At 48.3% G+C, this 25250-nt stretch overlaps 1 protein-coding gene across 1 annotated transcript in view; it reads left to right on the top strand.

Annotated features, from left to right (window-relative positions):
• LOC140741643 (low-density lipoprotein receptor-related protein 1-like) overlaps nucleotides 1-25250 on the top strand; it is a 561364-nt gene that overhangs the window by 99560 nt on the left and 436554 nt on the right. Inside the window, 12 exon segments of the mRNA XM_073071927.1 lie at nucleotides 1837-1847; nucleotides 1849-1963; nucleotides 3720-3769; nucleotides 3771-3837; nucleotides 6532-6612; nucleotides 13058-13225; nucleotides 13996-14178; nucleotides 14976-15176; nucleotides 16017-16262; nucleotides 18089-18286; nucleotides 21182-21250; nucleotides 21787-21991. Coding sequence (XP_072928028.1) covers nucleotides 1837-1847; nucleotides 1849-1963; nucleotides 3720-3769; nucleotides 3771-3837; nucleotides 6532-6612; nucleotides 13058-13225; nucleotides 13996-14178; nucleotides 14976-15176; nucleotides 16017-16262; nucleotides 18089-18286; nucleotides 21182-21250; nucleotides 21787-21991 — 1594 coding nt within the window.

The raw sequence follows: 25250 nt of genomic DNA, 5'->3' as shown, positions 1-25250 counted from the left end.
AGGCAATCAGCCTGAACAGAACTCTCTGCTAACCATCTTGAAGACGCATGGATAGCTATCTTAGCCAGCCCTTCGATCAAGTTAACTAGGACATTCTCATCCCTCCCTGCCAACTCCTTACTAGATGACCAAAGATGAAGGGGGGGGGGGGGGCTAAAATGCAGTCGATACGAACATGCGAAAAGGGTTTGCACCCTCACGCACTCCATGTGCGTGTGGTATACAGTCTTTACCCACAACCCCCCCCTCCATCTGCTCTCTGCTCTCCCCGTTTGCTCTGTGTCCCCCATCACGTTCCCACCTGTGGTCTTTCCCACTCGTTCGTTCTATGTGTCCTGTCGGCTCTCTTCCCCACATCCCCCCATCTGTCTTCTGTCTGCCCGACCGCACGCTGAACAACAGTGAGTGGCAACTTGGATATGTCATTGACTTGATGGCGTGAAACTGAAGGTGACAGTGGAAGGTTGTTTCTCGAAGTGGAGGCCTGTAACTAGTGGTGTTCCCCAGGGCTCAGTGCTGGGCCCATTGTTATTTCCATCATTATCAATAATTTGGATGAGAATGTAAGTCTGCAGCTGTGGGAGGCTAGAGAAGTTATGGGAGTCCTGGTTAAGATATACGCTTCATCTTTAGCCAGGGGTTAGGTATGGTTATAGGCCCAGTAAGTCTAGCATCTGTGGGAGCGAAGTTACTGGAGGGGATTCTCAGGGATAAGATATAGACACATTTGGAAGATGGGGTTGATTAGTGACAGTTTCACTGATTTCACTGAATTGGGTTTTTGAAGTAACCAAGAAGTATGATAAGTGCAGGGCAGTAGACGTCTATATGAACTTCAGTAAAGTCTTTGATAAATTCCACATGATATCCTGCTTTGGAAGGTTAGATTTCAAGGGATCCAGAGAGAGCTGTCTGACTGGATTCTCAGTTGGTTTGATGTAAGAAGTTAGGGGGTGATGGTAGAAAGTTGTTTCTCGTATGGAGGCCCATAACCTGTTGTGCGCCTCAGGGGTCGGTGCTGGACCCATTGCTGTTTCGCATCTGTATCAATGATTTGAATGAGAATGTACAAAGCATGTTTAGGATGCTTGCAGATGAAGCTAAAATGGTGGTGCCGTTGGCAGTGAAGATGGTCATCAGTGTTTGCAGAGGTCCTCGATCAGCTGGGTAAATGGGCAGAGGAATGGCAAGTGGAGTTTAATTCAGAAATATGTGTTATGTTTCATTTTGTAAAGATAAATAAAGGTAGGAATTTCACAGTGAAAGTGGTGCCCTGGGGAGTGTTGTAGAACAGAGGGATCCAGGTGTAGAGGTATATGGTTCCCTGAAAATGGTGTCAGAGGTAGAACCGGTGGTGAACTTACAAGTTAGGATGTTATGTTGTATTTGGACAAGATGTTGATGAGGTTGCATTTGGAACAATATTTACACTTCTTGCTGCCTCAGTACAGCAGCCAAAATAATCAAAGTCCCCCGCCCATCCCAAGCATTCTCTCTTCTCCCCCCTCCCCTTTCCACTGGGCATAAGATACAGGAGCTTGCAATCACATACAACTAGGCGCTTGGACAGCTTCTGCCACATTGTTATAAGTCTATTGAACGGTTCCCCAGTATAATAAGATGGACTCTTGACTTCATTGTGGCCTTACATTGTATGTCATTGTGTGTCTGCCCTGCACTTTCTCTGTAACTATTCATACTTTATTCTGGATTCTGTTTTCTTTTATATAACCCTCAGTGTACTGATATGTCACATCACATAAAGCCAAAGCTTTATAAAGCATAAAGCTATAATAAACCCACTCCACTCATGATTATCTCGTTCTCCTCTCCCAGACCAACATACCCTGCCCATCTGACCGGTTCAAATGCCAGAACAACAGGTGCATCCCGATAAGGTGGCTCTGTGATGGAGACAACGACTGTGGTCACAGTGAAGATGAGTCTAATGCCACGTGTTCAGGTACCCCTCTGCATCTAATGACAGTCCAGTGGCTTGTTCCAGGAGGGTGAGAGAGGGAGAGATGACTGAATTCCCACTTGCCTTTCCCACTGCCCCTCATCTTCCTGGGTGGGGAGAGGTTTGGGATAAGCTATTGGATTTGTCTGGGCGACTGACCATGGTGGTGCACACCTGGAGTTCAGTGTTGGAGGGAAGAAGTGTTTGTTGGTGGGGGTGGGGTGGTGGAGAGGTAATGTGGTGGATGTGGAGTGTATGGACTGTTACGTACCCCCGTAACTGGGTGTCTGACCAGCAAAGATAGAAGAATCAGTTGGAGTCTGGTGGTACTATTTTCAAACAATGTTTATTAGTAAAATATACAAATCAATATCAACAATGCAAATATATAGATAATACACGTTAGCAATACTCTGCCTAAAAGTGTGGGTATAATAATAATAATCAATAATAAACAAGCTCTATCGATGTCTAGGGGATAATGAATTGTCATATGTGAATATAAAGTTCAGTTCATACATGCTGAGGTAGTTGTTGGTTCTTGTGTTTTAATCGTTGGAGAGAGAGAGAGAGAGAGAGGGCGAACAGTGACAGCTACAGTCATGCCAACCTTCCTTTATGTTCTTGATCCGTCGATGTGTTGTGGCCATTCAGGTATGACCCCTCTGTCCTTCAACTAGACCGTTCTTCTGTGGTGGACTCGTCACCCAGGCAAGGGCGGACACACACACAAGCCCCCAACGGCCCTGCTAATAACACTGTGAGTTAAACTGACCGATCCTTTGTTCGGTCTCTCCGATGCCCCACACCTTCTCGTGGGTTCCAACACTCAAGCAGTGCTCACTAATGTGTCTCCTGGTGTGTCTGAGGGTGTCTCCCCAGACCTCACTTTTATCCCTACTCACGGGGTCTCAGGTGTCAATCAGTTTTGAATGGCTTAGTCCATCAAACCAGCCCACTCCAGCTGTCCACTGAGGAATTTTAATGAACAAAATAGCCGAAGACAAACAACCTTTGCAGAAGACATAACAGTAAATCAATGGCCTCTCCTCTCTCTCTTATCAGTAGCAGATGTTCCAATTCCAGCATGTTTTTGTTCCATCTCTTTCTCTCTCATTAGCAGCATGGCAACAGTAACTGTTTGTAATTCTCCCAGGGGAGGGGGGACATGGGCAACTCTGCACCCTTCTGCCCATCAGAGTTGTTCATCCTTTGTAACAGGACTAACTCTACCCGGACAAGTGGGGAGTGTTCCATCACACTCCTGACCTGTAGACGGTGGAGAGGTAATGTGGTGGATGTGGAGTGTATGGACTAACTCCACCCGGGCAAGTGGGGAGTGTTCCATCACTCTCCTGACCTGTAGAACGGTGGAGAGGTGATGTGGAATACATGGAATAACTCCGCCTGGGCAAGTGGGGAGTGTTCCATCACACTCCTGACCTGTAGATAACAGAGAGGTAATGTGGTGGATGTGGAGTACATGGACTAACTCCAGCCAGGCAAGGCAGATGGCGCTCACTTTGGCCCACTGTTTGCTAGTGGTGGAGGGAGGGTGTGTTGATATGGTTAGGGGAGGGCATGGGGTGCTGATCAAGGCGGGCTGCTTTGCTTTGTCTTGGATAGGGTCCCTAGAAGCTCTGTGAAGGTGAAATGATTGGGATATACGCCATCCCAATGAGCATTCTGCCTTGTTATGTGTAGTTTCTTAATCCCTCTCCCTCTCTTCCACTCCTTGTCCCTCCCCCTTCCTCCACAGCACGAACTTGCCCCCCAAATCAGTTCTCCTGTGCTAATGGACGCTGTATCCCCGAATTCCTGGACATGCGACCTGGATGATGATTGCGGGGATCGGTCGGACGAGCCAGCTTCTTGCGGTATGTGTGGGGAAAGTGCAGAAACAGCCCCCTCAGCCCAACTGGTCCATGCCAAGCCGGATACAGCATGGATACAAGTCTTTCAGTCCAACTAGTTAGATTCCCCACCTGATCTAGTCCCATTTGTCTGCGTTTGGTCCGTATTCCCCCCCCAAAACCTTTCCCATCCATGTCCATGCCCAATTGCCTTTTAAATGTTATTGCACCTGCCTCAACCACTTCCTCTGGCAGCTTGTTCCATTTTCCCCACCACCCTCTTGGTGAAGAAGTTGTCCCTCATGATCTTATACACCTCTATAAGGTCACCTCCCAGTCTCCCTACACACCAAGGAATAAAGTCACAACCTGCCCATCTTCTCTCTATGTAACTTAATCCCTTCAGTTCCCCAAAACATCCAAATATAAATCTCCTTTGCACTCTTTTCAGTTTAATGATGTCTTTCCTATAACAGGACAACCAATCCTTAAGCTCAATAGAGTTCCTGCCTGGTCAACATCCTCGTCATTCTCCTCTGCATTCTTTCTAGCTTTATTATAGTTTTTCTATAAGAGGGTAAACTGAACATGATACTCCAAGTGTGGCCTCACCAAGGTCTTGTACAACTGCAAAATGACCACCTGACTCCAGTACTCAGTGCCCTGACTAATGAAGGCCAACATGCCAAATGCCTTCTTCACCATCCGGTCTACCTGTGACACCATGTACCTGTACCTCTGGGTCCCTCTGATCCAGAACTCTCATCAAGGCTCTGTTTTCACTATGAAAATCCTACCCTCATTTATCTTTCTAAAATATGCAACACCTCACATTTCTCCAGATCAAACTCTATTTGCCATTCCTCTGCCCATTTTACCCAGTTGATCAAGATCCCCCTGTAAATCCATCTTTACTCTTAACACCGCTCATTTTAGTGTCATTTGCAAACTTCTTGACCATGTCTGATTAAATTCCATGATATAGATGGCAAAGGGCCCGGCACTGGCTCCTGGGGAGCACCAGTAGTCATTCGCCTCCAGTCTTAAGTAACAACCTTCCACGATCACCCTCTGTTTCCTATTATATCAAGTTAGCCTATTACATCTGTATCCAGTCGGCCGGCTCTCCCTCAATTCCATGCAATCTAGCTTGTCAGAGCTGCCCACTATGTTTGTTTGGAGATACAGCGCAGAACTGACCCTTCCAGCCCAGCAAACTGCACTGACTGGCAACCCACCTGTATATCACAGGACAATTTACAATTCCCAATTAACCTACTAACTGATATGTCTTTGGACTGTGGGAGGAAAACCCACAGAGTCATGGGGAGAACGTACAAACTCTGGAATTAATCTCTGAACTCTGACAACCCGAGCTGTAGTGGTATTGCGCTAAATGCTGTGTTTTTGTGATCCTATCCTTATGAAAGGCCTTACTGAAGTCCATCTAAATCTTGTCTACTGCCCTGCCCTTATCAATCTTTTCGGTACTCCTTTTAAAAAAAAACTCAGTGAAATCAGTGAGATGTAATTTCATATGTACACAGTAATGCTGACTTGGTAATGCTGACTTGTCACTCATCCACCACATCTTTCCAGATGTATGTATATCTTATTCCTGAGTATTCCCTCCAGTAACTTACCTCCCTCAGGTGTTACACTTACTGGCCTATAGTTCCCAGGTTTAACCTTGCTGCCCGTCTTAAATAAAGGCACTTCAGCCGTGGCTCCCTCAATTTCTTTTCTAGCCTCCCACATCTGAAGACTTACTGACCATGCCTTGTACATTTTCATCCAAATCATTGATATAGATGGCAAACAACAATGAACCCATCACTGAGCCATGGGGAACACCACTGGTCACAGGCTTCCAATCCAAGAAGCAATCTTCCATGGCTCTCCTCTCCTTCCCATTGTCAAGCCTGTTATGTATCCAATTAGCCCGCTGTCCCAGGGAGCTATGTATCTGTACTCTTCAGTCTTCTGTTCTACAATATTCCCTGATGTCTCACTGTTCACTGTACAAGTCCTGCAGAGAGTGGCCAAGGCATGTGAGAAAATGAGGTAGGGTCTTGGGGGTTAGAGTGGGGTACAGGATGAGGTTGATCAGTGCAAAGCCTTCTATCATTGACCTGAGGGCTAGGACCTGCTTAGGTGTGAGTCAGTGCATTCCCATCTCCCAAACAGTACGCATGGGAAGTGTGTTTGTGGAGGGATCCCATTATTGACAGGGGATCTAGCCTGAGCCCTGCTTTAGAGTAGTGGAGTCTACCCAATAGATAACGGACATGTCCCTCCCCACCATCAGCAGTATTTACTGGAGCTGTTGCTTCAAGAAGGCAGAGTCCTTCTTCAAAGATCACCACCTTCCGGTCTATACCATCTTCTCACAGCTCCAATTGGGCAAGATGTACCGAATCCTGATATCCCACATCACCATGTTCAGGAGCAACTACTGTACTTCCCTTCAACCATTCTGTTCTTGAACCAACCGGTGCCACTCTGATCACTACATCAGTACAGCAATACCGTGATCATTTTGCACTAAAATAGACTTCTTTTGTTGTGTTAAGTGTTTAACTTAAGTTTTCTTCTGAATGTTGTATATCTGATGCTCTGTGTCTGTACAGCTGTTGTAAGTAAGTTTTTCATTGCACTTGTGCACACAGGGACTTGTGCATGTGACAATAAACTCCTCTTTGACTTTGATCTCCACAGCCTACCCTACCTGCTTTCCACTGACACAGTTCACCTGCAACAATGGACGCTGTATTAATATCAACTGGCGCTGTGACGCTGGTGAGTAAGGGGTAATCCCCTCCCTTCTTGGCCCCTCCCTTCTGTGTTATACCCCTACCCACCTACACCCCCCCCCCCCATCTCGTCCCCGTCTTGCTTGGTCTCAGTGTTGGCGGGACAGAAATCAGCAGCATTAAATGTCACCATTCCCTTTTCCTTGGCTAGGGATCCTGGAGTATTCACCTTAATTGCCTAAACAAAAACTATTCTAGTAACAAATCTAGATCATGCTGTAAACCCCCAGCAACAGTCTGAGTGTGGTCAGACTGGTAACACTCAGTGTGTCAGGCAACATCTTAGGAGAGGAACAGTGGAAGTTTCAGGTGAAAGACCCTTGGAAAGAACTACAACACTCTGCTGTTTAGGCAATGTCTGTGAAGAGAGGAGAGCAGTGAGAGTTTCGGGTCACAGATCCTTGGACTGAACTAGAAAGGCACAGCAGGTCAAGTAGCTTCAGTAGAGGCAAGAACAGTGAAACGTGTTTGGTTGAAGAGAGGGTTCTTGGAATGGAAATACTCAGCAGGTCAGGCAGCATTTGAGGAAAGAGAAACGGTGAATATTTCAGGTCAAAGATGCTCGGACAGAACTAGATGCTCAGCAGTTCAGGTAGCAGCTGTGGAGGGAGAGACAGTGAACGTGGCAGATCAAGAGCCTCAGACAGATTGAGAAACATCTGGCAGGCCAGGCAACATCTTTGGAGAAACAACTAGAGTTTCAGTTCAAAGTAGCCTTCCCAGAAGCAGAAATACTGAGCAGGTCAAGCAGTGACCATGGAGAGGAAAAAATCAGGGAGGATGTTTGGGGCTGAAAATCCTTGTTGGAATGAGAGAGAGAGATGTTGGTTTCAAGTTGAAGGCATGAAGGGGGAGAGCTGCTGGTCAGTACAGCTGTATGAGATAGGGGAAGGTTGGGGTTGCTGAAGTGTGACATATTGTAAATAGCAGGTCACTGAAGCAATATCACTGTGCACGGCGCTCCCAGTGTGGGTCCTTCCCAGGGATGGGAGACAGGGACTGTGCACAATGCTCTGCTGTGGGTCTGATTCAGGGATAGGGAGACAGGAACTGTGCTCTGTGATCTTACCTCTCTGAGCCCCTCTGTCCAAATCACCTCTTCCCAGCCCATTGGCTTATTGCTGCTGACTCTTCTCCCCCGCCCGTGTGTGTTTGTCTTTCTCTCTTGATCGGCTTCAGTCAGTCTTGTGGTGTCTCGCCCTCCCTGCCAACCTTGTGCTCTGTCCGCCCCTTTTGTGTGTTGCAGACAATGATTGCGCGGACGTCTCTGATGAAGAGGGGTGTCCAGTTCTCGACGGTCAGTGTGTAGAACCAGTTTGCATGCGTCCCCACTCTCTGCAGGAACCCTCGTGCTAGATGCTGACCCCACCCCCAACCCCACTCTCCCTCCTCTAGCTCCTGGCAGGGAATGGAGGCATTTATTCTCTCAAGCAACCAGCATTTTGCAAACGCAGGTCATTTCCCCACCTTAGTGTCAGCCAAGAATGAGATTCCATCGAGCTATCTCTGCCTTTTCTGTACTTTTGCTGGATGTCCCCTAGCCTCCCTCGCCCCAGGGAAGTCAAGCCTGGAAATCCGAAGTTCAAATCAAGAGTTGGGCTTACATAGTGAGTGGTTGGTCCCTGTGGTTTGTAGTGGAACAGGTAGACAGGGGAATGAAGAAGGTGTTTGGCACAGTGGGCCTTCATCAGTGAGAGCATCAAGTATGGAAATCGGGGTGTTAAATTACAGTTGTACAGTGATGGTGAGACAGCACTTAGTATTATGGAGATGCAGGAGATTCTACAGATGCTGGAAATCTTGAGGAACACACATAACATGTTGGAGGAACTCAACTGCTCAGGCAGCATCTATGGATGGGAAATGAACAGTTGACTGGGCTGAGACACTTAATCAGTATTGTGTACACCTTTGGTTACCCTGTTATAGGAAAAATGTTATTAAAATAGAGTGCAGGAAAGATTCATTGGGATGCCTTGACTCGGGCCCTAAGTTACAAGAAGAGGTTTTGTAAGACCAGGACTTTATTCCTTGATACTTAGGAGATTGAGGTATACTTGATCGAGGTGTATAAAATCATGAGAGGCATACACAGGGTGAAAGCATGCAATCTTTATCCTGGGGAGGGTGCTGAAAACTAGAGGGCAGAAGTTTAAGATTAGCAATTAGAGATTTAAAATGGACAGCGAGGGCAGCTTCTTCATGCAGAGGGTGCTGTAGATTTGGAAAGAGCTGCCAGAAACAATGCTTGAGGTGGACACATTAGCAATATCTAAATGCCACCTTGATAAGTACATGGATAGGAGAGGTTTAGAGGTCCAAGGACCAAATATGGGCAGGTATGACTAGCTTGCTGGGTAACACAGAATGGACCAGTTGGGCTGAAGAGCCTGTTTCTGTGCTGTGTGGTTCTGTGAAACTAAGTCCAGCCTTTCCAATCACTTTCCTGTAATAAAGTCCTCCAACCCAGGACAGCATTCGGGTAAATCTCCTCTGCACCATCTCTAATGCACTCACATCCTCCCTGTAGTCTACAAGCACCATCAGGATAACTCCACAAAGTTGTGAGAGTCTCTGCAACCACCACCCCTTAAGCAAGTCCGTTCCAAAGCAACATCAGCCATCTTTCTTGGGCTGTTGCAGAAAGAACTAGGAGCCGTAGAATCCCAAATGATCACTTGTAAGTGTGATCAAAGGAAAAAGATGACAGAATAGCACAGCGTGAGAGCAGTTGCCTCCTAGCTCCAGAGGCCCAGATGCAAAAGGACAGGTGATGAGATGCCCTGACTGTTGGAGGACAGTTGCCGCAGAGAAGCCTTACAAGGATACTGCTGGGACTCAAGTGACTGGGTGACAGGGAGGTTGGGTAGGGTGGGGTTCGATTCCACGCAGTGTAGGCGAGTGTGGGACCATGGAGACAAGGAGCTCAGAAGGTCAAGTGGGAGAAGAATGGTTAAGCTGAGACGTGATCAGAATCAACGTGAGGATTCTTAGTGATGATGGATGCCATCTTTTTGAGGTGCCATCTCAAGAAAATGCAGGGTATCGACCTGAAGCACTGACCATCCCCCTCCTGCCATAGATGCTGCTCAACCCACTGAGTTCTTCCGTGTACTGGTTGAAATTGAGGGCTAAACCTGATACAGGTGCATAAGATCATGAGGGGAGTAGATAATGTGAGTGGTCTCTTTACCTCTGGATAGGAGAGTCTAAAATTAGAGGATGTAGGTTTAAAGTGAAAGGGGAAAGATTTACAGGGGACCCGAGGGGTAACTTCTCAACCAGCGGTGGTGGGTATATAACAAAAAGGCTCTTGCCATATCACCGGGACAGCGAGCAGTATGGACTTCCGAGTAACACTGGGCCAAGATTGACAGTGCATATTGCACAACAAAGGTGAGGAGCCCAGGCTTTGGCTTGGTCGCCAAATTTACATCCAAAGTAGAGCTTATAGACTTTCTTAACAAGAGGAATCATTCTCTGTCTTTGAGATTTAAGTGTATACAATATAACAAAGTATTGCTGCTGTTGCAACATTGGCGAGACATTTTGCTATCACAAGCACTCCTGAAGATGTAATTACTTTATTATATAATGAGTACACACTGTGCTATGCGTGCAGAGCATGCGCATCAATGTGATCACAGACCAGTATAGATGTAAATGCAATGCACAGAACAGTGTGTGTGATGTTTTTATAGCCTTTCTAAAACCTCTCCTGTCATGTAGCAACCACCCTGGCTAAGCCTGCCCAGGAAAGCCTGGACAAGATAGAAAACTTTTCAGCTTACATTATGGGCAACGTTTTAGTTGACTTGAATTATGAATTGAAATAACAAATACAGACAATCACAAAAAGATGGTGATTTTCATGATCATGAGCCCAAGACCCTTAAGATACATCCAAAAGTATTCAGGAAGCAATATCTTTGTTGTCCAGTGATATAAGAGTCAGGAAACCATGTTGCAGCTGTATAAAGCTTTGGATTGAGTTATAGAGAGAGGTTGACCAGGTTGGGACTTTATTTCTTGGAGTATAGGAGACTGAGGGTGACCTTATAGAGGTGTATAACATTATGAGGGGCACAAATAGGGTGAATACACACGGTTTCTCCCCCTCTCCCCCATGGTTGGGGAATCAAGAACCAGAGGGCACAAGTTTGGGGCAAGAAGGGAGAGATGGGAAATTTCTTTAGCCACTTTTCTACCTAAAGCAGCCAGTCTTAACAGGACGGGTTCAGCAAAATTATTTCCAGCTGTCTCCATGATTGGGACTTCTGCAAAATGCTGCGTTAAAAGAAAAGCAGATGCGCAGAGTTTAGTCTCCCACCTAAACTGGTGGATTGTAGGATTAGTCCTGACGTGGAGTGATTTGGAAAGAGAGAATTAAATCCTCAGGGAGCAGGAGGTGCTGACAGTAGTTATGCCTGCTTTGTCCCACTGCCGGTTGGAGCTATGCCTGGGTGATCTCACTGCACTCCCGGCTGTGTGCTCTCTCTCACCTCCTTATCCACTTTAATTCACTACTCTGTCTCAGTCCCCTGTGCTCTCTCCCCACCCCATCTCTCTCGTCCAACTGCCTCTCTCCCCGTCTACTGCCCTCTGCCCCTGCTCCCTTTCTCCCATGCCCCTCCCACTCTCCCTCATTTCTGCTCTGTCCATCCTCTGCTCCTGCTCTCTCTGCCCCCCGTTTCTCACTCTGTCCTCCCCTTGTCTCTTGCTGTCTGCCTTCCGCTTCCTTTCTCTTCCTGTCTCCCTGTATCTGCCCCCTTCGTCTCCCTCTCTCTGTCTCCCTGTCCCTCTATTTGCCCTTTCTCTCTCCCTCCCTCCCCCTCCCTCCCTCCCTCCCCCTCTCTTCCTCCCCCTCTCTTCCTCCCCCTCTCTTCCTCCCCCTCTCTTCCTCCCCCTCTCTTCCTCCCCCTCTCTTCCTCCCCCTCTCTTCCTCCCCCTCTCTTCCTCCCCCTCTCTTCCTCCCCCTCTCTTCCTCCCCCTCTCTTCCTCCCCCTCTCTTCCTCCCCCTCTCTTCCTCCCCCTCTCTTCCTCCCCCTCTCTTCCTCCCCCTCTCTTCCTCCCCCTCTCTTCCTCCCCCTCTCTTCCTCCCCCTCTCTTCCTCCCCCTCTCTTCCTCCCCCTCTCTTCCTCCCCCTCTCTTCCTCCCCCTCTCTTCCTCCCCCTCTCTTCCTCCCCCTCTCTTCCTCCCCCTCTCTTCCTCCCCCTCTCTTCCTCCCCCTCTCTTCCTCCCCCTCTCTTCCTCCCCCTCTCTTCCTCCCCCTCTCTTCCTCCCCCTCTCTTCCTCCCCCTCTCTTCCTCCCCCTCTCTTCCTCCCCCTCTCTTCCTCCCCCTCTCTTCCTCCCCCTCTCTTCCTCCCCCTCTCTTCCTCCCCCTCTCTTCCTCCCCCTCTCTTCCTCCCCCTCTCTTCCTCCCCCTCTCTTCCTCCCCCTCTCTTCCTCCCCCTCTCTTCCTCCCCCTCTCTTCCTCCCCCTCTCTTCCTCCCCCTCTCTTCCTCCCCCTCTCTTCCTCCCCCTCTCTTCCTCCCCCTCTCTTCCTCCCCCTCTCTTCCTCCCCCTCTCTTCCTCCCCCTCTCTTCCTCCCCCTCTCTTCCTCCCCCTCTCTTCCTCCCCCTCTCTTCCTCCCCCTCTCTTCCTCCCCCTCTCTTCCTCCCCCTCTCTTCCTCCCCCTCTCTTCCTCCCCCTCTCTTCCTCCCCCTCTCTTCCTCCCCCTCTCTTCCTCCCCCTCTCTTCCTCCCCCTCTCTTCCTCCCCCTCTCTTCCTCCCCCTCTCTTCCTCCCCCTCTCTTCCTCCCCCTCTCTTCCTCCCCCTCTCTTCCTCCCCCTCTCTTCCTCCCCCTCTCTTCCTCCCCCTCTCTTCCTCCCCCTCTCTTCCTCCCCCTCTCTTCCTCCCCCTCTCTTCCCTCATCCCTCTGAACATCACAGAGCACAACACTTCAGTGACTTGCATTAACCCCAGCTGAACACATGCCCCTTGCATTAGACAGTGCCCTCTCACACATGGTTCCTTCATCTTTCCCCTTTTGCACTCCTGTTAAAAGCATGTTGCTGTAAATGCATCTCCCCTTCGCTCCCCACCCTCAGAACTTTCTCCTCTTTCATCCACTCCCTTCTCCTCCCCATCTTCCCCCTCCCCCTCCTGCCCTGCCCCTCGACTTTCACCTTGCTTCTTCCCCCACCCACTTTTTCACTCTCCACTTCTCCCTTCTCCACTCCTTCCCTCTGCCTCCCCTATCCCCTCTCTCCTCTCCCCTTCCACCTGTCTCTGCACTTACCCTCTCCCTCCCTCACACCTCCTCTCTCTCCCCTCCTCCCACCCCCTTCCACTCTCCCTCACTCCCCCTTGCTTACCCTCCCTCTGATATCTGACACTCACCGCCCCTCCCTGTGGGCTCTCCCATTTTCTTCCCACCCCTGACCCACAGACAATGACTGCGGAGACGGCAGTGACGAGGCGGGTTGTACTCATTCCTGCTCCAGCGCCCAGTTCAAGTGCAACAGTGGCCGCTGCATTCCCGGGCACTGGACCTGTGACGCTGATAATGACTGCGGCGACTACAGCGATGAAACTCATGCCAACTGCACCAACCAAGGTGGGTAGGACTTGTCTCCCCTTGCTCTCAGCTCTGCCATCAAGTCCCATCTCCTGATAAGGACCTGCCCACCTCTTAGGATCCACCTATACGCTAGACCTGCTGCTCAACGTAGCTGCACCTTCTACATAGCCCCGTCCTCAGTGTAGCTCCACACCCAGAAGAGACTCTGCCCACTGTAGCACACTCCTGATGCCAATGGAAGCTCCGCCACCAGCATTGTCCATCTCCTGTAGCCTCACAAGCTGGCAAAGCTCCTTCTTCAACATAGCCCTGCCTCTCACTAAGGAGCTGCCTGCAGCACACAGCATAACCCTCCTCTCTCACAGCCTTTTGCCAAGGTTCAGCCCACCCCTGTTGAGGGGCAGGTGAGTGCGGCACTACCAGTAACAATCCTCCCGGGCCTTTATTCCCTACCACCATCCTAGAGTCTCTGTTCCCTCCTATCCCACTCTGCTAGAGAGGCCTAAAGGTGTGGTGGTCCTGTGTATTTCATCTACCCTGCTCTCTCAAGTCTCCACACGCTGCTATCCCCTGCAGTAGAGGGGATGAAGAGTACATCACCAGCTATTTATGCCACCCCTCATGTTTCTACCCCTGAGGAGGAAGGGTAGGGCAACAAACACTAACTCTGTCCCCTTGTGATTTATCCCTTTCCCCCCATGTATCCTATTGCCTTCAGTTGATGGTTTGAAGGGTGTGACTCTGGCTGCTGATCCTCCAGCCTGTCTGTGTTTTATCTCTATACTTAACTCACCCTCTCCCTTCAGCCACCCGACCACCCGGAGGTTGCCATGGTGACGAATTCCAGTGCCAGATGGATGGTCTGTGCATCCCCATGCGCTGGCGCTGTGACGGGGACACAGACTGCGTGGACTCCAGTGACGAACGCAGTTGTGAGGGCGTCACCCACATGTGTGACCCCACAATCAAGTTTGGCTGCAAGGATACTGGTAGGTCCCGCCATGCTGGACAGTTCGACCGTAGCTGTGGGAAGAGAGAATGTGTGTGTGTCTTTGTGTCCGTTTCTGTGGCTATGTTAATGTGTGTATGACTGCGTGTATGTGTGGAGTGTATGACATGTGTTTGTGTTTTACGTCTGTGAAGGTACGTGGATGTCTTTGTGTGTGTGTGTGTGTGTGTGTGTGTGTGTCTGTATCTGTAGTGAATATGTGTGTGCGTCATTGTATCTGTGTCTGTCTTGCTATGTGTGCATAAGTGTCACCGTGTAGTTTTGTGTGTGTGAATGGCTCTGTATTTGAGTGCCTGTGAGTGTTAATGTGTGTGTTTGTGTGTGCACGTGCGTGCATGTGAGGTGTGGGGGCTTTGGAGAGGGTGAAGAGGAGGTTCACCAGGATGCCGCCTGGATTAGAGGGCATGAGCAACAAGGAGAGGTTGGACAAACTTGGGTTGTTTTCTCTGGAGCGGCAGAGGTTGAGGGGAGACCTGATCGAGGTTTATAAGATTATGTGAGGCACAGATAGAGTGGTCAGCCGTCTCACGGTCAAAATGTCTAATAGCAGAGGGTGTGCATTTAAGGTGAGAGGATAAGTTCAAAGAAGATGGACAGGGCAAATTTTCTTACATAGTGAGTGTGTTTGCATGAGGGCACTCTGTGTGCTGCATGTTTATACATGACAGCCTACTCAGATTGTTCCCAAGCATGGATGTTGGACCTAGATCCATGCAGCAGGTCTCTCTTCTCCTCCGCCTTCACATCTCAGTAACTGTGGTTATCCCCCGACTGCAGGCCGCTGCATCAGCAAGACCTGGGTGTGCGACGGTGACAATGACTGCGAGGACAGCTCCGATGAAGAAAACTGCGAGGCCCTTGTCTGCAAGCCCCCCTCCCACTCCTGTGCCAAGAACACCTCTGTCTGCCTCCCTCCAGAGCAGCTGTGCGATGGGAAGGATGATTGCGCTGATGGCTCGGATGAAGGGGAGCTCTGTGGTATGTGTCCACACCAATGAGACCGGGTCCGTTGGAGTCAGAGTGAAGTCTCCTCCACACTGTCTCATCACAGTCCTGGGGTCAGACACAGAGTGAATCTCCCTCCACACCGTCCCATCACACACTCCTGGGGTCAGACACAGAGTGAATCTCCCTCCACACTGTCCCATCAACACTCCCAGGGTCAGACACAGAGTGAATCTCCGTCCACACCATCCCATCACACACTCCTGGGGTCAGACACAGAGTGAATCTTCCTCCACACTTTCCCATCACACACTCCCGGGGTCAGACACAGAGTGAATCTCCCTCCACACTGTCCCATCACACACTCCCGTGGTCAGACACAGAGTGAATCTCCCTCCACACCATCCATCACACACTCCCAGAGTCAAACACAGAGTGAATCTCCCTCCACACCATCCCATCACACACTCCCGGGGTCAGACACAGAGTGAATCTTCCTCCACACCATCCCATCACACACTCCCGGGGTCAGACACCGAGTGAAGCTCCCTCCACACAGTCCTATCACACACTCCCAGGATCAGATGCAGGGTGAAACTCACCCCCACCTTGTCAGCCATCAACACATGAACTGCAATAACTGAGTATATGTCAAAAGTTATGGTGTAGCTGTCTCACTGTTCTCTCCCTGCCTTCTCTTCCTCCATCTTTCCTCCTCCCCATTCCCTTTCTCACCTTCTCTCTCCGCCTCCTTACTCTTCATCTCTCCCTCACTCTCCCTGCCTGCTTCCTTCCCTCTTTCCCTCCCTGTGTATGTCTCCCTTCCTTCACCTTGTCTCATGCTGCTGTCCTTCCCACCCTCCTAACACACAGACCAATGCTCCTTGAACAATGGGGGCTGCAGCCACAACTGTACGGTTGCCCCCGGGGAAGGGATCGTCTGCTCATGCCCCCTGGGGATGGAGCTGGGTGCGGACCGCAAGCAGTGTCAGATCCAGAGCTACTGTGCCAAGCACCTCAAGTGCAGCCAGCGCTGCGAGCAGTACAAGACCATTGTCAAGTGCTCCTGCTACCAGGGATGGGCGCTGATGCCTGACGGCAAGAGCTGTGCCAGCAATGGTGAGGATACCCGCTGTCTCCTGGAGGGAGAGGGAGGAAATCAGGGAGGGCAGGGTGGTGGGAGGGACGTAGCAAGGGCGAGTGGTGCTGGGTCTGGTTCACAGAGGGGAGAGGGAGGTAGGGAGGGGGAACTGTATTGATTCAGGTGAGCATGTGTGTTGGCTCTTTGGAGCGTGGGGAGCACGTTGGAAGAGAAGCGGGGCATAGGGTATGAGGGAGGAGGAGAGTTGTGAGGATGTGTACTGGTTCATCGGAAGGGGCAGGTGGGAGAGAGGGTCGTGGGGGCTGGGGGCGGAGTGGCATTGGGGAGAGGGATACTGGGTCACGTGTCCCTTGTGTCGAAACGTGCTGCTTTACAGAAGGGCTGTGCCGCTTCAGTTGAGTATGTGTCGTTGTTCACACAAGGGAGGGGCGGAGGGAACAGAGACCCAGGGATAGGGAGATGGGAACTGTGCACGGTGCTCCCGGTGTGGGTCTGACCCAGGGATAGGGAGACGGGAACTGTGCATGGTGCTCCCGGTGTGGGTCTGACCCAGGGATAGGGAGACGGGAACTGTGCACGGTGCTCCCGGTGTGGGCCTTACCCAGGGATAGGGAGACGGGAACTGTGCACGGTGCTCCCGCTGTGGGTCTGACCCAGGGAGGGGGAGACGGGAACTGTGCACGGTGCTCATGGTGTGGGTCTGACCCAGGGAGAGGGAGACGGAAACTGTGTACGGTGCTCCCGGTGTGGGTCTGACCCAGGGACAGGGAGCTGGGAACTGTGCACGGTGCTCCCGGTGTCAGTCTGACCCGGGCATAGGGAGACGGGAACTGTGCACGGTGCTCACGGTGTGGGTCTGACCCAGGGAGAGGGAGACGGAAACTGCGCACGGTGCTCCCCGTGTGGGTCTGACCCAGGGACAGGGAGACGGGAACTGTGCACGATGCTCCCGGTGTGGGTCTGACCCAGGGATAGGGAGATGGGAACCGTACACAGTGCTCCCGGTGTGGGTCTGACCCAGGGATAGGGAGATGGGAACTGTGTACGGTGCTCCCGGTGTGGGTCTTACCCAGGGATAGGGAGACGGGAACTGTGCACGGTGCTCCCGGTGTGGGTCTGACCCAGGGATAGGGAGACGGGAACTGTGTACGGTGCTCCCGGTGTGGGTCTGACCCAGGGATAGGGAGATGGGAACTGTGTACGGTGCTCCCGGTGTGGGTCTGACCCAGGGATAGGGAGACGGGATCTGTGTACGGTGCACCCGGTGTGGGTCTGACCCAGGGATAGGGAGACGGGATCTGTGTACGGTGCTCCCGGTGTGGGTCTGACCCAGGGATAGGGAGATGGGAACCGTACACAGTGCTCCCGGTGTGGGTCTGACCCAGGGATAGGGAGATGGGAACTGTGTACAGTGCTCCCGGTGTGGGTCTTACCCAGGGATAGGGAGACGGGAACTGTGCACGGTGCTCCCGGTGTGGGTCTGACCCAGGGATAGGGAGACGGGAACTGTGTACGGTGCTCCCGGTGTGGGTCTGACCCAGGGATAGGGAGATGGGAACTGTGTACGGTGCTCCCGGTGTGGGTCTGACCCAGGGATAGGGAGACGGGATCTGTGTACGGTGCACCCGGTGTGGGTCTGACCCAGGGATAGGGAGACGGGATCTGTGTACGGTGCTCCCGGTGTGGGTCTGACCCAGGGATAGGGAGATGGGAACTGTGTACGGTGCTCCTGGTGTGGGTCTGACTCAGGGATAGGGAAATGGGAACTGTGCACGGTGCTCCCGGTGTGGGTCTGAACCAGGGACATGGAGGTTGGACTAATCTTTGTGATATATCTCTCCAGATCCTTTCAAGCCGTTTATCATCTTTTCCAATCGGCACGAGATTCGGCGGATCGACCTTCGTAAGGGTGACTTCAGCGTGCTTGTTCCTGGTTTGAGAAATACCATTGCTTTGGACTTTCACCTGAACCAGAGCTCTCTGTACTGGACTGACGTAGTGGAGGATAAGATATACCGGGGGAAGCTCTCTGAGAGTGGAGGTAATTTGTTCCTTCCTCTATCTCAGTCGTCACTCTCTCCTTGTTGTCTTTCTGCCCTTCCCCCTAATTCACTCTCACCCTGCCACTCTGTCTGTCTGTCTTGTCTCTCTCTAAATTCATTATGCTCTCCTCCCCCCATCACCCCCTCTCCCCTCCAGTACCTGACTCTCATCCTGTCAGTCTGTCTCTCTCTCACCCCCTCTTTCTCAATATAACAATAATTAGTGTGAAGTTAGAGGATTGGGAAGCTTTAAAAACCACCGGAATGGAACTAAAAAAGCCATAAGGAGAAAAAAGATGAAATATGAATGTAAACTGGCCAATTGAAAAGAAGATACCAAATGTTTTTACAGATATATAAAGAATAAAAGATGAGTGTGTGTAACGGATAACTGGAAAATGATGCTGGAGAGGTAGTAGTGTGGACAAAGAAATGTCAGACGAACTGAAGGAGTATTTTGCGTTAACCTTCATTGGAAAATGCTGGCGCTATGATTTAAGTGCTAGGTGTTGAGGCAGAAGTGAGTGTAGTTGTCATTACTCGGGAGAAGGTACTTGGGAAACTGAAAGGTATGAAGGTAGATAAGTCACCTGGACGAGATGGATTACTACTGCCGCCACAATCTCTTCAGCTACCTCTTTCAGAATCCTGGGGTTCTGAAAGAGGTAGCTGAAGAGATTGTGGAGGCAGTAGTAACAATCTTTCATGAATTACGTGATTCTGCAGTGGGTCTGGAGGACTGGACTATTGAAAATGTTACTCAGGCCAATTAGCCTGACTTCAGTGTTTGGGAAGATGTTGGAGTCTATTATTAAGGTGAAGTTTCTGGGTCCTTGGAGGCACATGATAAAATAGGCCAAAGTCAGCATGGTTTCTTTAAGAGGAAATTTTGCTTGAAAAATCCATTGGAATTCTTTGAGGAAATAACAGGCAGGATAGACAAAGGAGTCAGTGGGTGTTATTTACTTGGATTTTTTAGAAGGCCCAAGGTGCCGTTCGTGAGGCCGCTTAACAAAACAAGAGCCCTTGGTATTACAGGAAAAATACTAGCATGGATTGAAGATTGGCTGATTGGCAGCAGGCAAAGAGTAGGAATAAAGAGAGCCTTTTCTGATTGGATGCCGGTGACTAGTGGTGTTCCCCAGGGGTTGGTGTTAGGACCGATTCTTTTCACATTATGTATCACTGATTTGGATGAGGGAATTGATGGTTTTGTGGATGACACAAAGATAGGGCAGGTAGTGCTGAGGAAGTAGACAGGTTATAGAAGGACTCAGACAGATTAGGAGAATAGGGAAAGAAGTGACAGATGGAGTACAGTGTCAGAAAGTGTACGGTCATACACTTTGGCTGTAGGAATAAAAGCATAGACATTTTTTCTAAATGGGATAAAATTAAAAAACCAGGGGTGCAAAGGGGCTTGGGAGTCCTTATGCAGGATTCTCTAAAGGTTAACTTTGCAGGTTGAGTTTATGGTAATGCAATGTTGGCATTCATTTTGAAAGGACTAGAATATGAAAGCAAAGATGTGATGCTGAGGCTTTGTAAGACATTGGTCAGACGGCTCTTATGAGTATTATGAGCAGTTTTGGGCCCCTTGTCTAAGAAAGGATGTGCTGACATTGGAGAAGATCCAAAAGAGGTTTACAAGAATGATCCCAGGTATGAAAGGGTTAATGTATGAGGAGTATTTGATGACACTGGGGTTAAAAGAATTGTGGGGGGAAATCTCATTGAAACCCATCAAATACTGAAAGGCCTAGATAGAGTGGATGTGCAGAGGATGTTTCTGAAAGTGAGGGAGTCTAGGACCAGAGAATAGAGGGGGGTGTCCGTTTAGAACGGAGGTGAGGAGAAATGTCTTTAGCCAGAGGGTGGTGAATCTGTGGAATTCTTTGCCACATACAGTTATCTAGGCCAAGTCATTTGGTATAATTAAGGCAGAGGATGATAGTTCTTGATTAGTAAGGACATCAAAGGTTACGGGAAGAAGGCGAGTGATTGGAGTTGAGAGGAAATGGTTAAATGGCAGTTTAGATTTGATGGGCCAAATGGCCTGATTCTGCTCTTATGACTCACGGTTGTACGGTTTCACAATAAACACAACTTTGACTTTGTACAATTCTATAATTCTCTATAAGGCTACCCCTCAGCCTCCTATCACAGCCTGCTCAACCTCTCCCAATCACTCAGGCCCTAAAGGTCCCAGAAAACAAGCAGATTCCAGAATATCAGAGTAAATTCATTGCAACAACAAAGGTTATGGGGAGAAGGCAGGAGAATGAAGATGACAGGGATAACAAATCAGCCATGATGGAATGGCAGAACAGACTTGATAGGCTGAATGGCCTGATTCTGCTTCTGTATCTTATGGTCTTAAAATTGCTACAAGTTAAAAGGATAAATAAATAGAGCAATTAAAAAAGGAACAATGAGGCATGGGTTCATCGACTGTTCAGAAATCAGATTGCGGAGAAGTTGTTCCTGAATCACTGAGTGTGAGTCTTCAGACTCCTATACTACCTCTCTGATTGTAATACTGAGAAGCGGGCATGTCCTGGATAGTGTGGGTCCCTGTTGATGGATGCCGTCTTCTTGAGATCCGATCTCTTGAAGATGTCCTCGATGGTGAGGAGGTTTGTACTTGTGATGGAGCTGCTTGAGTCTACAACCCACTGCAGCCTCTTGTGATACTGTGCATTGGAGACTCCACACAAGTTGATGATGCAACCAGTCAGAAGGGAGACTCTTAAAGACCCATGGGGGAGGTCGATAATGCATGTGAAAGGCCTTTCCCACTGAGATTCCTAAACAGAAGGAAGTCAACTGACGCCAAAAGCCCCAGTCACAAACACAGACTGACTGCTGACTCGTTTTATTTTCCTCTCCCACAGAGCTGCCCTGGAAGATGGATGCACGGTCGGGAGACCAGAGCATTGCAGGAAAGGGCGTGTCATCACGAGGTACGTGAAATTGTGATGCTTTCATTATACTTCCACTCCCCCTCTCAATCTACTCCTTTCTCAATCCACTCTACCCTCTTACACTTCCCTCATCTCCTAACTCTGCTATTCCCTTTCTCCCCTCTCTTCAGCTCCTCCTTCTCTATCCTTAATCCCATTTTACCCCACCTCACCTTTCTCTCTCAATCCCTCTCCCTTCTTCCACGTTCCTCTTTTGCCACCCTCTCTCTGCCACTCCCATGTTTCTCTCTGACCCCCACTCTTCTCCATGACTCCCCAATCCTCCACTCCCCTTTTCACCAACCTCACACTCCCCACCCACCTGCTCATCCCTCTTCTCTTGCTCTCACTTCTTCTGCTCTCTGTTCTCCCTCCCCTCCCCCCATTATCTGCTCCTTCCATTTACTGCTGATTCTCTGTGCTCCAAACCATTATCTGGGTTGAGGGTGAAGTTTATTGCTGGGTGTGGGGGGGGGGAGGGTGGATTTCATGGTTCCCTGATAAAAGTGACTCTCCCCTTCACCGTTCCTTTGCAGCTTTGAGCAGCGTGGAGGTGGTGGTTCAGTACGGCCTGGCCACCCCCGAGGGTCTGGCCGTGGACTGGATTGCGGGCAACATCTACTGGGTGGAGAGCAACCTGGACCAGATCGAGGTGGCTAAGCTGGATGGCTCAATGCGCACCACCCTCATTGCCGGCGACATTGAGCACCCCCGGGCCATTGCTTTGGATCCCCGGGATGGGTAAGTCACAACTGCACCCCCTCCCCCCATTGCCCCGGTTCCTCCTTAGAGCCTAGAACTTTGGTGGCTCTCAGGCACAGCGAGGTCACGCTAGGCTTGTTCCACTTCATAGAGTGTTGCCCAGGTTGGGGGGTGGTGGGTGGCCTGCGGATTAGTGTTGCTGAGACTGGATAGTTTGAGTTTTAAGGAGAGAATGGACAGGCTGGACTTTTCTTCCCCTAGAGCGAAGGAGATTGTGGGCTGACCAGATGGAGGCTTATAAAATGAAAAGAGATGTAGATAGGGTGGACAGTCAAATATCTCCCCAGGGTAGGGGGCACAAGTTTAAGGTGAGAGGGGAGAGATTAAAAGGGGATTCTGATTCTGCCAGAGGGTTTGGTAGAGGGGATACAATTACAATGTTTAAAATACACTTGGTTGTGAATTTGTATGAGAAAGATCAAATGGGACTGGCTTGGGTGATTTGAGCCAAAGGGCCTATTTCCATGTTATGGAATTGTTTGATTCACTGATAAACAAATCTTCACAGAGTTGTTTACAGAGAAAGCGCCAATAATTCTGATCCGGGTTTCTCTATATATCTAGATAGTATTCCCTATTAATACCCAAACACACTTTTAAATCTCTGCTTTTTTTTAAAGATATTATGTTGCAGTATAATACATGCTCCAGTGAATCTCATGAGATAAAAGGGAGCAGGAAATGGGCACCTGTGGGTTAAAATGGAGTGGGAAACAGGGCAGTAGTGGGTTTAAAGCAATCAGGAAACTAGGTCCAGGTGCGTTTAAAGGGAGCGGAAAATGGGGCCCAGGTGGGTTTAAAGGAAATGGGAAAGAAGATTTGGGTGTGTTTAAAGGCAGTGGGAAACAGGATCCTGATACATTTAAATGGGGTGGGAAATGAGGTCCTGGTGGGTTTTAAAAGGGTAGTAAACAGAATCCCAGTGGGTTTAGAGGGACCCTGACACTATTTCCCATTACATTTAAAGGGTGCAGTATATGGGGTCCCTGTGGGTTTAAAGGAAGTGGAAAACGGGGTCCCTCTGGGTCTAAAAGGATTGTAAAAACAGTGCCCTGGTGGGTTTTATTTGCTGAAAAAGAAGAGTATGATCCAAGAAGAGAAACAATAGAGGAATTTTTTTACAGAATTAACTTCTAAGGAGACCCATGATGGACAATCTTTACGATAAATATATTAAGACCAAAAAGTAATATTCCTTATATTGGCAGCCCAATAGTAAAACCTAAAATTGGGTAGGGCTAATCCACCCATCTCTTTATTTCTTTGTAGGTAAACTTTACTTAAACGAACTTGTTTATTATTCCAAATATAAGATGTTAAAGTTAAATCTAAAGAATCCAAGTAGGTCTTAGGAATAAGACGTTTTTTCAAAGGATGGAAGGGTATACATTTTCACTCACCCTCCCAATCTAGATCGAGAGGCGTCTCTATCCTGATCAGAATGTATCCTTTATTCAACATAATGTAATTTCTGATACAAATGACCGTTTTGTTATTGTTTCGGGTAGTCTTGAGAATAAACTAATGGTATTTGCGAATGTATATGCTCCAAATACAGATGACTCCTTGTTCTTTGAACGTTTTTTCTCTTTTCTGCCTGATTTGAATCGGTATTCCTTAGTGATGGGTGGAGATTTTAATTTTTGGCTTGAGCCTATATTAGACCACTCTTCAAGTAAAACTCCTGTCACTAATAAATCAGTCCTACTTTTTAAATCCTTTCTATTTCAATGTGGTATTCTCAATGTGTGGCGTTTTTTGCACCCCCAAGAAAAGGACTATTCATATTTCTCTCAGGTTCATCATATGTACTCTCAGATTGACTACTTTTTTATAGATAGAAACTTGCTTCCACTGGTTCGATCCTGTGATTATAAGGAGATTGCATTGTCTGATCATGCACCTGTGCTTCTGGCTTTAAGATTACCTGTTTATTCTGTATCAAATAGAAGTTGGCGTTTTAACTGTTATCTGGTAAAAATTTTCTAAAGTTTTTGGAAAATCATATTACTTTTTTCTTTAAAGAAAATTTTAAAGGAGATACTGCTGGTACCATAGTCTGGGATACTTTTAAAGCATATATTTGTGGACAAATTATCTCTTACTCTGCCTATATAAAGAAAAAAGCTGCTAAGCCAGACCTTTCTTTGTCAGTGATATTAAAAGATCTTGATTGAAAGTATGCCCTATCTCCAGATCCAAGTATATATAATAAGCAGATGGAAATCCAATCCAAGTATAATCTTTTGCTGACTTACCCAATTGAACGACAGCTGTTGAGAGATAAAACTCAATTCTACATTCACAGGGCTAGAACAGGTAGTTTATTAGCCAATCGCTTAAAATCTTTTACAGTTAATCGTCAAATCACAGAAATTTTTAAAGATAATGGTACTAAGATATCCAGCCACTCTGAAATTAACAACGTATTTAAAGACTTTTACCTTAAGTTGTATCAGTCTGACTCTTATTCAGATTATACCTATATGAATGCTTTTTTCAGTAATATCAACATTCCTACATTGTCTGCTGATAGCCTAATACAGTTAGATCAGCCTATTTCCAATGAAGAAGTGGCTGAGGCTATACATGCTTTACATTCTGGTAAGACGCCAGGACCTGATGACTTTCCTGGGGAATTTTATAAAACTTTCACTACGTTACTTACACCTTATTTATCCTCTGTTTTATCAGAGTCCTTTAAATCAGGTAAACCCTCTCAATCTTTTTATGAAGCTTTTATTTCTCTTATTCTTAAAAAAAAATAAAAATCCAGCTGAATGTTCTTCATACAGACTGATTTCTTTATTAAATGTTGATGCAAAAATTTTATCAAAAATCTTAACTCAAAGACTTGAAAATATTTTACCATCTATTATATCACATGACCAGACAGGATTTATTAAAAACCGTTACTCACATTTTAATATACGTAGTTTATTGAATGTGATATATTCACCATCCAAAAAAAATCAGAGTGTATATTATCCTTAGATGCAGAAAAAGCCTTCGATAGGATTGAGTGGAATTATCTTTTTAAGACCTTAGAAAAGTTTAATTTTGGGCCTAATTTTATTCGTTGGGTTAAATTAATTTACTTGTCTCCTACCGCTCAGGTTATTACTAACTCTCAAATTTCTAAGCCCTTTAAATTACAGCGGGGAATTAGACAAGGTTGCCCTCTTAGTCCTTTAGTTTTTGCTTTAGCTATAGAACCCTTAGCAATAGCATTTTGAGA

Source organism: Hemitrygon akajei, chromosome 18 (assembly GCF_048418815.1).
Source record: "Hemitrygon akajei chromosome 18, sHemAka1.3, whole genome shotgun sequence".
NCBI classification, from domain to species: domain Eukaryota; kingdom Metazoa; phylum Chordata; class Chondrichthyes; order Myliobatiformes; family Dasyatidae; genus Hemitrygon; species Hemitrygon akajei.
The sequence above is the reverse complement of the archived record's forward strand: the minus strand, read 5'-3'. Positions and strand labels throughout refer to the sequence as shown.